At 42.8% G+C, this 15,722-nt stretch overlaps 1 protein-coding gene across 1 annotated transcript in view; it reads right to left on the bottom strand.

Annotated features, from left to right (window-relative positions):
* CDH4 (cadherin 4) overlaps positions 1-15,722 on the bottom strand; it is a 466,125-nt gene that overhangs the window by 25,340 nt on the left and 425,063 nt on the right. The window contains exon 9 of the mRNA XM_074843142.1: positions 3,844-4,029. Coding sequence (XP_074699243.1) covers positions 3,844-4,029 — 186 coding nt within the window. The remainder of the gene's footprint in view (positions 1-3,843; positions 4,030-15,722) is intronic.

The following is a 15,722-nucleotide window of genomic DNA, read 5'->3' on the forward strand; positions in this document are numbered from 1 at the left end:
GCGATCCCCAGTGCTGCCCAGCGCTGCGAATAAAGAATACCTGCTTAACAGTTACACGCAGTTCTGACTGTTGAGTGAAGCTCTTTGTTTCAGCTAACTCAGCTTCTTTCTCTCTCTTCTGGGAGCAACAAAACCAGGGCTGCAGCAGAGCAGTGCAGGGAGTGGGGCTGGACCGGGATTACCCAGTAGCACCCATCCCACAGACCGTCCCCGAGGCATCGGTGCCATGTGCTGGCACGTGGTGGCACAGAGTCCATCAGTCTGCGAGAGAGACGATCTGCCTCCTTCTCTTCTGTGCCCATCTGAGTCCCATTTCACATATTTTGTTGAAAGAAAAAAAGGTAAAATCAAGAGCCTGTGTCTTCGCGGCAGTGTTTGTGCTATTGTCCCTGGTGGGACAGGGGTCCCTTGCAGTCAGACGAGTCCAGCCTGAAGCAGAACTTCTTTCACACAATAAAAAGCAATTTCTACCAGAACAGTTCATACTTCTGCTCCCTAAAACTGCCTTCCTCTGAGAATAACAGTGCACAGAGCACACTGTGTTCTTCCCACCGCACTAACCCCCTCCATCTCCATGCATCTCACTGAAAATGCACCATATTGATCAGGCCAACAGCAAGAGCAAAAGCAAGTGGAGCCGCTACATCCGGGACAAGGAGGTGTTGGACAGTTGCCTACTTTTTAATTTCATGTCCACAAAGCACATGACATGAATTCAAAAGCAGCACCTTTGCAGATACCCCTTGTTGCGTGTTCAGTGTCTGATCTGGCACAAATGGCTCTGAAACGTCCCGCTGGAGACGTGGCACATCCTCCTCCTTCACTAGCCTCTCTGACCTGGATGCAGCAAAGTGAAGCCAAGGGCTTGCCACGTGTCCTCCTTTTCTCAAGGTACTTTTAACTGAAGGGAATAAATTTGCCTTATGTTATTGTTGAGGCAAATAAAGCTTCGGAAGCATCTCCATTACAAATTCACAGCTCTGATCCATGCAGAGTTTATAATAACATTTTACTTAGTCGGCTCCCACAGGGCAGTCACTGCTGCTCTTGGAGATTGTCTCCAGACTCTGCGGTGTCTCATCTGAGTGGGAGGTTTCCCTCTCCCCTTGATCAAGGCTTTCTTTGAAGATTAGGGTCTTGCACGGTTACAGAAATATTTAGAAAGGCACGAACAGAAAAAGGAAATGTTACACTTTTGGTGATTGGACTGGAGCTGCAGATGAGATTTTGCTGAGAGCAGCTGCAAAATGGCCCCCATGAGCATCATCTGAACTCCAAAGGGCTTCTTGGTTTGGAAGCATTTCTGGCCCTGCACTTCTGGCCCCCGAACTGCTGGTAGAGGGTGGGATTCTTCACGGAACGCCCTTCTCTGCGGCATTTCTATGACTGCCATAGCCCAGATGCAAACCCCTGTGCTTGCAGCAGTGGGAAGTTATGTATAAGTGGCTTCAAAGAGCCACATGAAAATCCAGCCATGTAGGATCTGTAAATAAAAGGTTCATTACTTGACTTAAATTTTTACCTGTGTTTTCAATCAACATCAGGGATCAAACCAGCAAGAGACTGCTCCCACACCATGAAGAACAAGCTCTGACCGGCCACCCAGTTTGACATGCATACATCCCCCAAATCTTTAAGCATATTCACTTATTAACAGAGAACAAAATATTTCAAAGAAGAAGGTGGAATCCTAAGAGTCTTCCCTTCTTCACCATGAAAATTTAATCACAAGCAATTTCACTCATTCTCCTTGTTGAAAATACACCAAAAAGCCTCCCGGCTTGATAAGGGTAAGAAACTCTGGGTGCCCAGGAGGATCAGGTGAGGTTATATAGTGAAGACATTCAATGCAATTTCAAGCTTTGAGCTCAGCTTGACAAGATAGGATTTTCATGTGGTTCTCTGCATTGTGATCACTGTGGGTTACACAGCAGTGGAAAGTCAACACCAGTATCAATGGTGTCTTGACAAATCTGCCCTGCTTTTTGCCTTCAAGTTCTGAATAAGGGATGGTTCATTATGCAGAAGTCCTTGTGTAGCGGTGATGATCATGTAAATCCCCTGTTGTTCACTTTGATGTGCCTTTAAACTACAGTTGTGACACGTTACTAGATTAAGAACAAGGGGTTCTCCCCTGCTCGCAGTGAAAACATTGGCATTCCGATTTCAGACTGGTTGCTGATGTCAACAGAAGTTAAAGTGTTGCATTTTACTTTGTGGAATGTCTTCTATTTAAGCAGAAAATATATACATATGGATACGTGTATACTTACATACATATATCCCTCCATATACGTGTCTAGAACCACTGCTAAGCTTGAAGAGGATTTGTAATGTTGCACCAGATAAGGCTGTCAACTGTCATAACAGAGCAATAAAGAGTGATAAATAAAAGGACCCTGCTGAAATACCATCTAGCAGGTAAGATGATGTCTCCCTTAAAGTTTCAGCAAAGTGGCGTCTGCACACACACACACACAGCCTAAGGGTCAGAGAACAGGACAAGCTCACAAGCTCACACGTTCCTACCAGTGTAACCTCACTGGCATTTCAGTGATGTCATTTTTCCTAATACCCAAAGTGTATGTATTAAGAATGACTGCAACTTACTAGCTACAAGGGAGTGAGGCTCTTTTTTTCAACACAGAGCTATTCTTAAATCACACTGCTCTTTAAACATTAGTGTTTCATCCTAAGTTGTTGATGAAAACTTTTTATTAGAGAAGGCCAGACTTCTCAAAAGATGCAGGCTTTGTCCATCACAGCATGTGTTATCCTTTCCAGGTGCAGCGCACAGCGCGCGTCGTGCGAGCTCCTACAGATCACAGCAGCCTACTCGTGATGCCTTCACTTTTTTGGTTGTCAGAGGGAGCATCCACAGGCATCTTATCTGGGAAGAGATTCAGCGAACACTGAACGGATCCGGTTATGTTCTGGCTGTGTGTAATGACTGCAGAAGCATTCCCTGATTGGGCTGCTGGTTTCAGTAACTGAAAGGGAAGCGAACGCTCAAATGAAGATAAAGTCATGTTCTTTGGCAGCAAGGAGGAAAACAGAAATTGGTACCTGCTGCAGATTTCTTGAGGGTTCCAGCTCTCCTAATGCTGAAGGTAATGGATGAAGGAAAGAAGGGACAGTGGATATTTACAGTCTTATTTCTCAAAGTCTTTGGACAAGATCCTCTGCTGATCTAACCTGGGGAGTGGCTTTCAATTGAGTGGAGCTATTCTGAGCTGAGGATCTGTCCCACACTGCATATTTATTGCTTGACACTAGGAAAAGGAAAATTTCTCCAACTTTTTTCTGCCAAGCAGCTCACAGGAAAATCTCTCCTTTCCTTCTGTTACCAGGAAATTCATTCCTGAAATCTCTCCTGCACTCTCTGCTTTCACAGAGGATCACCTGACTGATCCCCTGCAGTGAAGTGCTACCCCTGATTCACAGCTAACGGGGACTTTTCTGGCTCAAAAAGACAAAGGTGCAGCCCCTGCCCTGAACCTGCCAGGCAGGCTGCACAGCCCAGACACCATTCCCTCTTACGGCACCCAAATCGCCAAGGAGGAGAAGGATGTGGAGGTCAGGCTCAGATGCTGGGAAGAGCCTTCAGCATGTGAGAGTTTATGAAAGCTTACGGTGGGCCAGGCTGAGTTGGGAAACCCAGAACCAGTGGCATACACTTGAAGTAGAAGTATTCAGGACTCTTGTACAGAGAGAGATGGGAAACAACAGACTGGAGCACTCGTATAGAGAAGGCATGAAATAACTGCAGGCTTCTGGCAATCCTTGTAGCCTTAGCTAGCTGAAAGGGTGACAGAGACGGATTTGCTTTGGCTTCCCCCTTACCTTCACAACAGTTACCATGCCTTCGTTGGTGACGGGGTCTGTCCGGATGGTGAAATGGCCAGAGGGGTCTCCGCTGATAATGCGGTAGATGGCATTCCAGTTGGGGGAGTGAGGCTGGTCCCGGTCCATCACCGTGAGGTTTGCCACCACAACCTCCACTCTGTTCTCAGGAACTTCTCCTGAATACTGTAAATAAAAGACAGGAGTGGTCATGGTGGGAACTTTCTGTCAGTCCTCATGAGTACCTCCCCTCTCCCCTACATCAGCACGCTGACTGGGAAATCAGTCCCGTGAAGAGGACAATGGGGTTATATGTTATAAGCAACACATCCCTTTCTCATTTCTGGTTTTCCTATTTTTTCCTTTGAATATTTTTCCAAACTTTTCAAAGCCTAGTTTCACCTCTCAGCCCAAAGGAGAACAAACCCGCTATCACCCAGCCATTGCCCAAGTTTCAGCAAATGCTCAAAGTAAACGAACAAAAAATGTTCTTGATAATCTCATTCAGATACAGCAATCAGAGAGTTAATTGTCAACAGCAGGTAAAAATGGCAGACTAAAATGTGCATTTTTTAGGATGACTATGTCCTTTTAACCTGAGGTATTTTGCCTCACTCAGATTTCAGTGATGGCATTTTATTGCTTCTTCAGTGATTTTACTTCATTTTCTTTCTTTCTTGCCCTTGATTTGATTTTGTCTCCTTATTTGAAGTGTTTCTTGTGATTTTGCCATTGCCTTTCCTGGTGCTTAATTCTCTCATTTAGCACTGATTTTCATGGAGCACGTCCCCTTCAGGCATATCCTGATGCATTAGCTGCATTCTTTTCTGCTTTCCAGTCCCCGATTTATCATATGGCTGATCAGGGATTCTGGACTGTGAATACTTCCAGCGTTTGGGGCTCAAAAGCTGCCAGTAAGACACATTCCCAAATTTTCAACTGTCCTCATCTCTCGGCATCGCCTATTAGTAGCACTTGCAAATCAATGCTCTGATTGACATATGGCAAATTAAACACTGGGGAAACGATGGGAGCGGCTGGCTCTGAGTCTGCAACTGAAATCCTGGCCCCAAACTGCAGGAGCAGAGCACTTCCGAAAATCTGGCCTTTGGTGTGCACAAATGCCAGGTTATGTAAATGATAATAAATCATTCCTTTGTTAGCACAAGAATCCCTTTCCACTCCTAACCCATCCCCATCCATTGGAGTCTTTCACTTATGTGCGCTTATATTTAGTATATATTATTCCACCACTGGCAGCAAAAATATTCAATCTGCCTTATGTTAATGTAAATTTAAATTTGCCCTTTAGTAGTATCCTGAATGGCATTTTGCCCTCTTTTCTGTTATGCACCTGTCCTAAACAAGTTTTCATTAGTGAATGCAGATGGCATCTCTTTCCAGCCATGCTGAGTGGTGGGGAAGAACAGTGGGAAGCTGCAGGTTAATTCTAATTCCAGTACACGCTACAGTTCTTCTTTTCACTTTATTTCCCCTGATTTCACTTGTTCTTTACCCATTCTCTCGCCCAATTTGGAATCTCTGCGGCACACAGTTTAAGCAGGGGAAATATCATATGGAAATTTATCAAAAGTCTCTTGAAAAATCCATTAGATTATGTCATATGTACACTCCTATTATCAACCTTGTCTGAAACCCGCTCCAAAGAACTGAAGGAGATTAGTTAAGCAGGATCGTCTCTTACTAAATCCACACTAGTTATCACCCATTACATTAAATTAATGTTGTATGGCATGCCAGCAATGACAAGCTGATGAGCCACCAGTCTTTTAAGAGGTGGCTGCACTGTTAACATCAAGGTATAGTACTGTAATTTCAAAGGAGTTAAGCACTTTGTGCATCCATCTCAAATCTTTGACCTAGGACCTATTTTTGTTCATTACTACTAGGCTTATGCCTTGCAGAACCAGACAGAATTAACTCATCAAGAGCAAGCCATCAGTTTAAGGGGGCCAGTCCTACCGGCTGCTGAACACCTTTAGTAGGTCACAACCCAGGTGCTGACAATGAGTTTGGGTTACATGGAAAAATCCCACACAACCGCCAACGGATTTTGCAGCAGCTTCTGTAAAAGCCATCACAACATCCATTTTCAGCCTGTAGTGACAAAGTTTACTACAACACATAATTAAAAAATATGAGGTATATTAAAAATTATAAACACACAAGCACATCTCAGTATAAAGCCTGGAGGAAGATCGCAACAGTCTATAAAGCTTTTTCCCACAATGCTCAGCATATCCTGAGCAGGAGTTTATCCAGTTGTTGTTCACACCTATTAGGTACAGGTAGGGAACGATCAGTCCTATGTAGCATTGAGGGTGGATATGGGTGTCTGTTACGCTTACAAAGCCAAATATTTTTGTGATGAGAATGGAGTAACTTCACTGGAATTACAGGAGACATCCAAAGCTATTCAGGTTAAGAAGAAAATCTTGGAGAGGTGCACCATGAAGAACAGAACAATTTTTATCAGCTACAGATCAGCAGTTACTGGGAATCCAAACCAGAGCCTGTCTTTCCTCCTTTTAACACTCCCCCACTATCATTATTATAAGTAAATGCTGTTACATGTATTGTCCACAATTGTCTTTATCTTTAATAAAATTAAGTAATGACATTAAATTACATCTGCTAGAGGAAGGATGGCAGCTCAAAGCTACCCACACTTCTTTAATCGTTCCCTCCCTATCCTGGAGTAATTTAGGATAATGAACAATGCCATCTTTCACTATGCTGCTTTCCAGCATTCCCTGTGCTGTAAGTTCTCTTTCACAAGATTACAATTGATTTTCAAATAAAGAGAAGCATATCTATTCAAACAAGGTAAAACAATGGGCAACGGAGGAGCTGCTGGAGTAAACATAAGATTGATAAAGCAGTGTTTGACCTATACTTGTAGCATTTACTCATATTCCCCTGTATTTCATTTAGCTTCACTTTCAATTGTTGCATTTGAAGTCCTTAATTTCCAGAGTGTTTTTTTTAAAGACCATTCACAAGGAGGTCTATGGCTGATTGTTACACGCTTCGCTTTCCTTCGCAGACAAGGATTTGTTCTGAACCTGGCATGTTTCTTCCCCTCCCATAAAAGCCTGTGCTGGCAAAAGTCCTTCTCTTATTCCTCTGGAGCTGGCCTGTCTGAAGTCATGCCTGGCTGAAAAGGTAATAATTCATCCTGGTTTTCAGGTTGCATCAGATTATACTAAAATTGGTTAATCCCAGAGTTTGTCTTTTGTCTCACTCGGTACCTGACAGCATATAAACATGCAGACAAATATCACTCCGGAGGAGAAAGGGATTGATGTGGGGGACAAATGATGAATTCACACAATGACTCGACTTTGTGCAATAAATCTGGAGTCTGGGCAGTGAAGCCATGCACAGCAGAGTAAAACCAATTAGCTCACTGCAGCCACTCCTAGGGAGGTGTGGAATTGAGATGGATGAATACAAAGATAATTATTCAGGCTTCCTTCTAAAGGGAATTAATTTTTTCCAATGTTGTTACTTTTTTCTAGCTGGTTTTGCTAAAAAGGTGTGAAAGCAAAGACTTGTCCACATGAATATCTGCAGGAAAGATTTTTGTGTTGTCTCTGAGATTTGCTAAACACGACGTAACATTTGTTACAGGCAGAAGTAGTTTATGAAGGCTGAATTGCCTAGAGAAACAGTGTTTTATGACCTATACTATGGATTAATGCCGAAGAATAAGGGCATCTCAGTTCTCTTATTAGACTCTGAGCCCTCCCCCTGACAGCTACGACTGCTGCCAAGTGCTGCATCTTCTCTCTCTCCCCTAGGTTGAGAGAAACCGCAATGAGAGTGAGTGAGCACCCGTGTGCACGTGGCGTGGGGTGTCCCATCTCTCACCGCTCTCTGCTGCCCGTTACACAGCAAGCTCCGGATCCGAGGGGACGTGCAGCGGGGAGCCAGCACCCAGAGGGCTGCGCCTGCCCACGCAAGCTGTGTGAGCCGGCACCCGGCCCCACCACCAACCCACAGCTCCTCCACGCTGAAGGGCACACTCCAACCCAGGGCTGGCATGTGCACCAACTGTTTACCTTTTCCGCACGATATCTAACAAAGACGCTTGAATAGCAGGGAAATTAATAAACAACTGCGGTCTGGTTACAGCAATCTGTGTAAAATGAAAAAAAAAAAAAAAAAAAGACGAAAAACTCCTAATAAATCATTAATTGTGATGTGCATGCCCAGCTGCAGCACGGAAACAAGCAAATGCCATCCTAATTGATTGCTTCTTATTCCATCTTTATAGGCCTGCATTTTTTATTGTGAGGGTTGAGTAAGCCCAGAGGTGTAAAAAACCTCTAGATTGTACTCTGTGTATCTGCCAACTTGATATTTAGATCAATAATCCTCTTTTTTTTTTTTTCCCCTACTCCTACTACCGGTAATTTAGCTTTTCTTCCTAGCAGCCTAATTCCTGTTTTCTTAAGCCTTACTATCAATTCTCTGACCTTTAATTTCCGATATTGTTTGCTGTACGGATGACTGTACTAGGTCTTCAAGTCATCCTACCCCCTCTACGCTGTGTGGGTCAGACTTGGCTATCAGCTTGTGTGACAATCAAACAGTGACCTCCAGGTTCTCGCTCCATCATTGCCATTGTGCAGCAGAGACCACAAGCTCACTCAAATCCCCACAAAATCTCCATGAAGCCAACCATATTTTGTGCACAAATCAGATTTTGAGATGCTCATTTCTTAGTCACGTTTTATTTGAGAAATACTCACTCTGGTGTGTTCTTGGATGCTGATCACCCTCTAAGTACCGACATCCTCACTTTTTCTGAGGCAGCCCACAGCACCCCTGCTCTGCATTGCAGCAGCCAGCAACCCCTACCTAAGCCTCTTTGCTGCTGGTTTTCAGGCTCATGCCCACAACATTCCCTGCACTGCAGCGTCCCTGCTTCAACTTCACGTTCACTTGGATCTACTCCACAGTCCATCCACGTATGCGTATCATACTTCAGACTAGCTGTATGCCATGTGGCAAATGCTTCCCCAAACGTTATCTATAAAGCCCAACACACTCTTGCCAGCTCGCGGTTTTGCTCCGCTGGTACGAGGCCCAGCTGTCACGGTGCTCATTCAGAAATGAATTGCTCGGGCTGCCGGCACTGGCTCATCGCAGTCGGGCAGGAGTCTGCCTTGCCCAGCTGAGCAGAGGGAAGTGCATGACAATTAGCTCACCAACTTTTAAAGGATGCTTTGGAAGCCCTGCCTTTATCTTCACTGGTTTGTGCTATTAAAATACCTCACCTACGCATGGTGTGGTGGAGCCAGACCATCCGCTTGTTTATTGGGAGTTTCTACAAGGAACAATGAGCGACGTTCAATGTGCTGATTCACTTCTGCTAGATGAGTTTGAAAAACAAAAGCAAACCCTAAACTTTTTCACTTCTGAAGCTGATCTTGTGATGGGGTTCAGACAACCTCCATCGTGTTCCTGCAGCTGACGCTTTGTCTTTACTGGTGTTATTTTTTCAAAATTGCAAGTATTGGCAGGTTTTGGATTAAATTACAAGATTCACTCTTTGAATATGAAGACAAAGCAGGAACAGAGGAGAAGAAAGCAATATCCTTTCTTTCAGAAGCAACAGAAGAAAACTCTCTCATTTCAGACTCTCTGGTGTGAGGAAGGAACGTGCAGGTCTCGCTTTCACCTTGGTTCAAAGACTCTTAGAGTACTTGCCAAGAGTTCAGAGACACGAGCACGTAATAGTAAAAGGATATTAAAAAAAAAAAAAAGAAGTTTGCATGTCTTACAATGAGCATTAATTTTTTTTCATTATCAGATGTTACATTCTTGTGACAGTATGAAAAGATGCCACAGAAATGATGACACAAGACACTATTGTGCTGCAAGATAACCACTTCCAGATAAATATATCTTATAAAACGAGGTTCGAAGTTTGCATAGAAATTTAGATATTTTATAAAAATGCATTACAACACAAAGGAGCTTTTTACAACATTCATATGAAAGGTTTAAAAAGAGATTAAAATTATGTCCTTGGAAAGGCATATAGCCTTGTGAAGGAAAAAAAATTCTACATTAACCCCGTGTAGGAAAGTTGTACTTTATCTGTATTTCAAAGGCTATAAAGAACCACTTTAATCAACCTACTTGACTTTGGGGACTTGCACGTCTCACTGAAACTCATGAAATCTGGCATAGTGTGGTTTCCAGAACACAAAAGCCTTTAATCTGTAACCCGGCACTCTTGTACATTCAAATCCTGATACTATCTCCTTGTTAGGAACTAAAATTGTGAATTTATCCAAAATGGGATCTCATCTCCTCTAAATGATGTAGCCTTTGCAACAGTGACCTTTAACAATGGTTATACTCAACAATAAAAGATTTTATGTCAGGAGCCAGTGGAAACAGTATATGTTAAAATTCTGATCTGATAGCACAGCCTTTTATTTTCCAGTTTTAGACAAGAATCCTTTGAACATTTCATTTGCTCTCTTGTCTAACATACCTTTGTTTCTTGCCTACAGAATGAGCAGCGGGAAAAGGTAGCTGATACCTTTCTGCAGACTGTTTGATTGTCAGGTGTAATTAGTAATGATATTTTAAAAAAGAGGCATAGATTTTAAAACAGCTAGAACTGCCTACAAAGTCTCATTCTTAAAAAAAAATTTATATACATACATTCATATAATAAAACAATTTTGCACAGATACATCATTGCTTTACAGTGGCACACAGCCCTGTGCTTCCCTCAGCTGCAGAACCAGGCTAGGTGACCTGCCTGTGTCTCCTGAGGCAGTCATAGAACTGGCGCTGGAGCCGTGTCCTGCCCTCCGCTGCCTGCGTTGGGGCAGCATCCTGAGAACATCATTAATTCATGTGTTACTTGGCAAGTCCATTAGGTCAGCCTGGATTAGTCTATTGATCTCCCCAGTGCATTGCCACGTAGCCCTGCGACCCTCGCTGAGCTACCGAGATGGAAAAGCTCTCCGACGGGAAGGCTGGCAGAGAACCCTGCGCTGGGGACCGGCCGCATCACCAGCGGAGGAACCTGAACAGGTTTGTACAGCTGGGGAAAAACAGGCCAAAAGAACAACTGGCTGTGAAGCTCCACCGTCTAAGGCCAACAGCAGTTTGGATACGCTGACCTCGAATTGCCAAAGCAGCACTAGCGTCCCGTGCATCACCCAGTGCAGCAGGAGGAGAGCTTCCCAACGTGCAGACTGACGCTTGCCCTCATTCTCTAAAATAACCACCTTCCTTAAAAATTAAGTCATTTGTTGGCATGTCAAGCCTCACATTTCTTTCTCTTCCTTCAAACTGCAAAGCAGCAAATAACTGGACTGTTTTGAACAAAACTTTGAAAACATATTTTTCCCGATTTACATGTAAACCAAAATTGTGTGACAGAGTTCAGCTCCTAAGTGAGCTAAATGTACTCCGCAGGTCTGACTCTGTATTTCTTGATAAAATGTGTATAGAAAAGGATGTTTCAATTCAGGCACCTGTAATAAAGTTTCGTAAAGAAAGGCCTTAAGCTGATAAATCTAGTTTAGGATTTTCTTATTAACTGCCCACTCCTCATAATGAGTTTTTAATTTAATTTTTTTCCGATTTTAAGGCATAAAAAAGCTGCTCGTGTGCCCCTGGGATCTGAAGACAGGTATTTGGGAAAAGGAGAATTTTAAGAGTACTGAAACTGAATTTTTTATGTACACTATAATCCTGGTATTGAGATTTTTAACAAGTTTCCTGTGTAGCACAGCTCAGCCAGTCTGCCTGCTGACTCCAGCTCAAACCTTCTCTGCACTGCAATCGAAATCTCTGTTGTTTCCAGATTAGTCTCAGAATTAGCACACATGGGGATTTTTTTTTTTTTATGAGCAGATTTGAACACCACAATCAGACCCTGGAAAACCCACAAGGTCTAGTCATAAACAGAATTCCTGACTGGACAGAGCATCCTTGTAGCAGAAAGGCACTGAGGTATATGCTTTATTTTAAAAGTGCCACTACTGTGGTTTAAAGAAATAATTTTCTGAGCTGCTGCCACAGTGGCCAATTTTTAATGTCCTAGCTGGTGCATAAAATGTAATGTCAATGCCTGTCAGTGGGGTGAGAGCTTGCACCCACAGGGACATTTGTGTGCCCTCACCTGCTCCCCTGTGCTGCTGTTTTTATGGGAAGGGAATCAGGAGTCAGGGATGTGTCTCCACGTTGCAGGGGTTGCTGAAGAGCCCCTCCAGTTTGCAGACAAACCCAGACGGTTCAGCTGCAGCACTGCCCCGAAGCAAGCAGAGCAAACCTGCCCTTCCGAGCTCACCTTCGATGGAGTCCCTAAAATCATAGAATCATAGAATAGTTTGGGTTGGAAGGGACCTTTAAAGGTCATCTACTCCAACCCCCTGCAATGAGCAGGGACATCTTCAGGCAGATCAAAATCTGGCATTACAGAAAATGCATGCCCGCCTGCTTACAGTAATTGAGAGTGCAGAATGAAAACTAAACTAAATGCTGTGTAATTTATCAGACTCGCCATAAGAAAGAGGCTTCTTGCTGAAATCTTGTTTACAACAGGAAAGTCAAAGTGCACGTGACACAGAAGAGAAATGGGAGGATATTGGGTCAAAGAAAAGAGGGAGTCACTATGTATTTGTAAATGTAGGAGAAAAAACATTATTTCTTCTATGTTATTTTTTGGCAATTAAAACATGTTATTGCACTAAGCTGAATGATTTGAAAAACTCTACCATGCTCAAAAAAACTACGTGAAACCTTTCAACCATCCTCTGATTTTAACTCTGGCTGTTCTCCGTATTCTGACCCTTTCTTCTACAATTGGGAAGAGTTAAGACATCCTGGACAGTTAGAAATATTTGATAAGAGCAAACTCACAGCACTACCAAATCCTTTGCTAAATCTCCCTTTTTCTTCCCCAGCATGTCACTGAAGATTTCATAAGTGAAATGTGCTTAATGAAATTCAAGATATATATCCTCTTAAAATGACATCCCTTGGAAGCAACTGTTTTTAAGGCAACAGAATAGTGAAGAATCAAAAACCTGCCGACCCAATGAAGTTAGCTAACTTCAGAAGGGGATTTATTTCAGTGCCTTACAACAATGGAGTTCCAAAACATATCTAAATTTCTCAGTGCCTGAGATGCTGTGTACTTCTAAGATAATGAAATAATCCACTACAAATGGGTATTTGCTTGGGACATCTGGCAGACGTGGAGACGTACCTGCCAGGGCTGTGCGGACGTCCTGCCTAACCAGGGACCTGGATGGTGCTGGGTGTCTACATTCAGACAACTGAACTGAGCCCTCCAAGGCCAAGTCTGAGGCTCAGGAGGAGAATTAGGATATTCAATATGTATCCAAAAGCAGAAAGAGGCACATGGTCTAGAAGAAGTCATTCAAATTTGAGAGAAATGCTACAGGTGGATAAATGTTAGACAAGAAACGCTGGTGTGGGTAGATAGGTGAGATATAGGAGCATTAACGTCTGATTTCTCCTTGAAATTTTAGCTTGATCAACATACCAGATATTATGGGAGTGGTGTCTAATCCACACATCTGGTGGTGGAGATCACGGTGATTTCCATCACAGCACATCACAGAGCAGGAAGGGTATTTCTCTGTAGAAGTTTCCTTTGACTACAGAGATTTCGTCAGCGACACCCGGCTGTGTCACACCTCTCTGCACACACGTAGCTCACACGTGCCCCAGCACCTCTTTCTCACTGGACAATTCCTCCCCAGCACTACGGAAGGCGTGGTGTGGGGATGTGGTGTACAGCTTCTCCCTCCAGATCCCATACACATTAAACAGGGAAGGAGAAGGAGGAGAGAAGTCCCTGCTAAATGAGACATCGCACCAGGAGATACAGCACTGCCAGATGTGGCAAATGAAACGGCTCGTGACAAATGGGTTACGGCAGGCGATAGCTGATAGGTGCTGTCACACCGCATGGGTTGGGGTGGCCTTGCCAGTGTACGGATATCATCTGCGGTTTGAAAATATTAACCCGACTGCATAAACCAGCAAAACAGCAGCCTAGAATATCAAATGTCAAAACAAATTACTACGTATCACTACGACACTGGTGATGGATATGCACGTGCCACTCAACCCCATTAACGACAGTTACCTGCAAGCATTGTAAAGAAAGGAGAGCATCGGGCTGTACATTACAGGTGGGCACCTATGCACAGGGCACACAGGCACAGAGGCTCTGCTGTTACTCCTGGATTTCAACCACTTACATGCTGAGAAGCAGGGCATGAGCAGCATCGCAGGCTCTACCTCCCGTGCGGTGCTGTAGCTCTAATTGGCTGAGATTGCACTCTCTAGCACTGAGAGAGGAGGTTATATTATTCTTGATTTTACACCAAGCAGTACATGTGTTCAATGTGAGAGATACCAATAGAGTTTTTTTTTCACATTCCCTTTTTTTTTTTTTTTGGTGACAGAAAATTGAAATCTGTAATGAAACTATCGTTCCCATTTTTTAAATCACTGGTCTTTGGCAATTTTAAACTCCGAGGTCTGAAAAATTCATTACTACTAACTTCCATCAAGGGTGTTCCTGAAACCAAAATTACTTAATCAACTCAATTTAGCTTCTTGTGTAGACCTAATTCAGAAAAACTTTATCTTCTTGAATTGTTATTGCAATTAATTTCCCCCCCCTTCTTTTTCTGCAGCAGACGACATTTCAGTAATTAGATATTTTATAAAAATGAGTTATTCATTCAGGGTAGCTTCACTTTTATATTTGATTAATCATATTACCACTGAGGTCTGGGGTTTGTCTCCAAGGAAAGTTTAATGACCTCATTTTAATCCTTCTTTTAACCACCAGGCAGGTATCAATGAAGAGAAATAAAATTATCTTCTTTCTTCTTTTTCTATCCTTTTTTTTTTTTTTTTTGCAATCTCAAGATTACATTTGATGTTTTTTCTGTGTGACTGACCCATTTACAAGGAAGAATCTAGCTGATTCCAATTAGGTTCAGGACAGAATCAGGCTAAATGGAGCCTTGAACTATGCCTTAATAACTAATGCTCAGTGTAACGGAGAGGAACCAGAACTGTTTCACCAAACAACAGTTGGTTTAAAGCACTGTACATAATTAATTTGGTGATAATTTGAAAATAAATGTACTGAAAGGAAATAAACAAAACTAAATCCACTGCAAATTTAGGTTTTGATTAATGGGGTCTATTAGTAAGAGAGTTCTATCAAGGAGACCACATTTTTTTATATCAGTGCATATATACCCACACAATGGTATGGAAAAATTCATATAAACCGCAATTTATCTGGGAGTAGAGACTTGAATGTTATTGATGACTGTTTGGCTTATATCAGTATCTATCTACACTTTGAATCTAGCTACATGCATATCTATGCTTGTGTATTTGTACATATACATCTTTGTATCTATCCGTCTTGCAGACTCCACTAAGTAGTCTCGAAGGTATTTCATCCTTTCTGTCATATGCTACACTGGTGTAAAGACTTAACAGAAATCACAGAAGGGGCTGATGCTCTTTTCATTAAGACACAAGGAATTACTGTTTCCTCATAAACTGAGAAATATCTTTCATTTTAGATGAAAGAGGTGATAAAATAAAGAACAGAAGTTGAGTATCCACAAGAGAGCGTGAAGCGTATCTTGTTTTCCATAGCATTGCATTGAAAGGGCCTCCAGGCACTTAAAGATGCTGTGCCTGGGAAGAGTTGTACTGCTCACAAAAAATCTGCACCCCGAGTTGGGGGATCTCACTCATTCCTTATCAGAATCAAAACTGTGTAGGCATCACACCTCCTAAGCTCTGTTGGA

The sequence above is a fragment of the Strix aluco genome, chromosome 17 (genome assembly GCF_031877795.1).
Source record: "Strix aluco isolate bStrAlu1 chromosome 17, bStrAlu1.hap1, whole genome shotgun sequence".
Classification (NCBI taxonomy): Eukaryota; Metazoa; Chordata; class Aves; order Strigiformes; family Strigidae; genus Strix; species Strix aluco.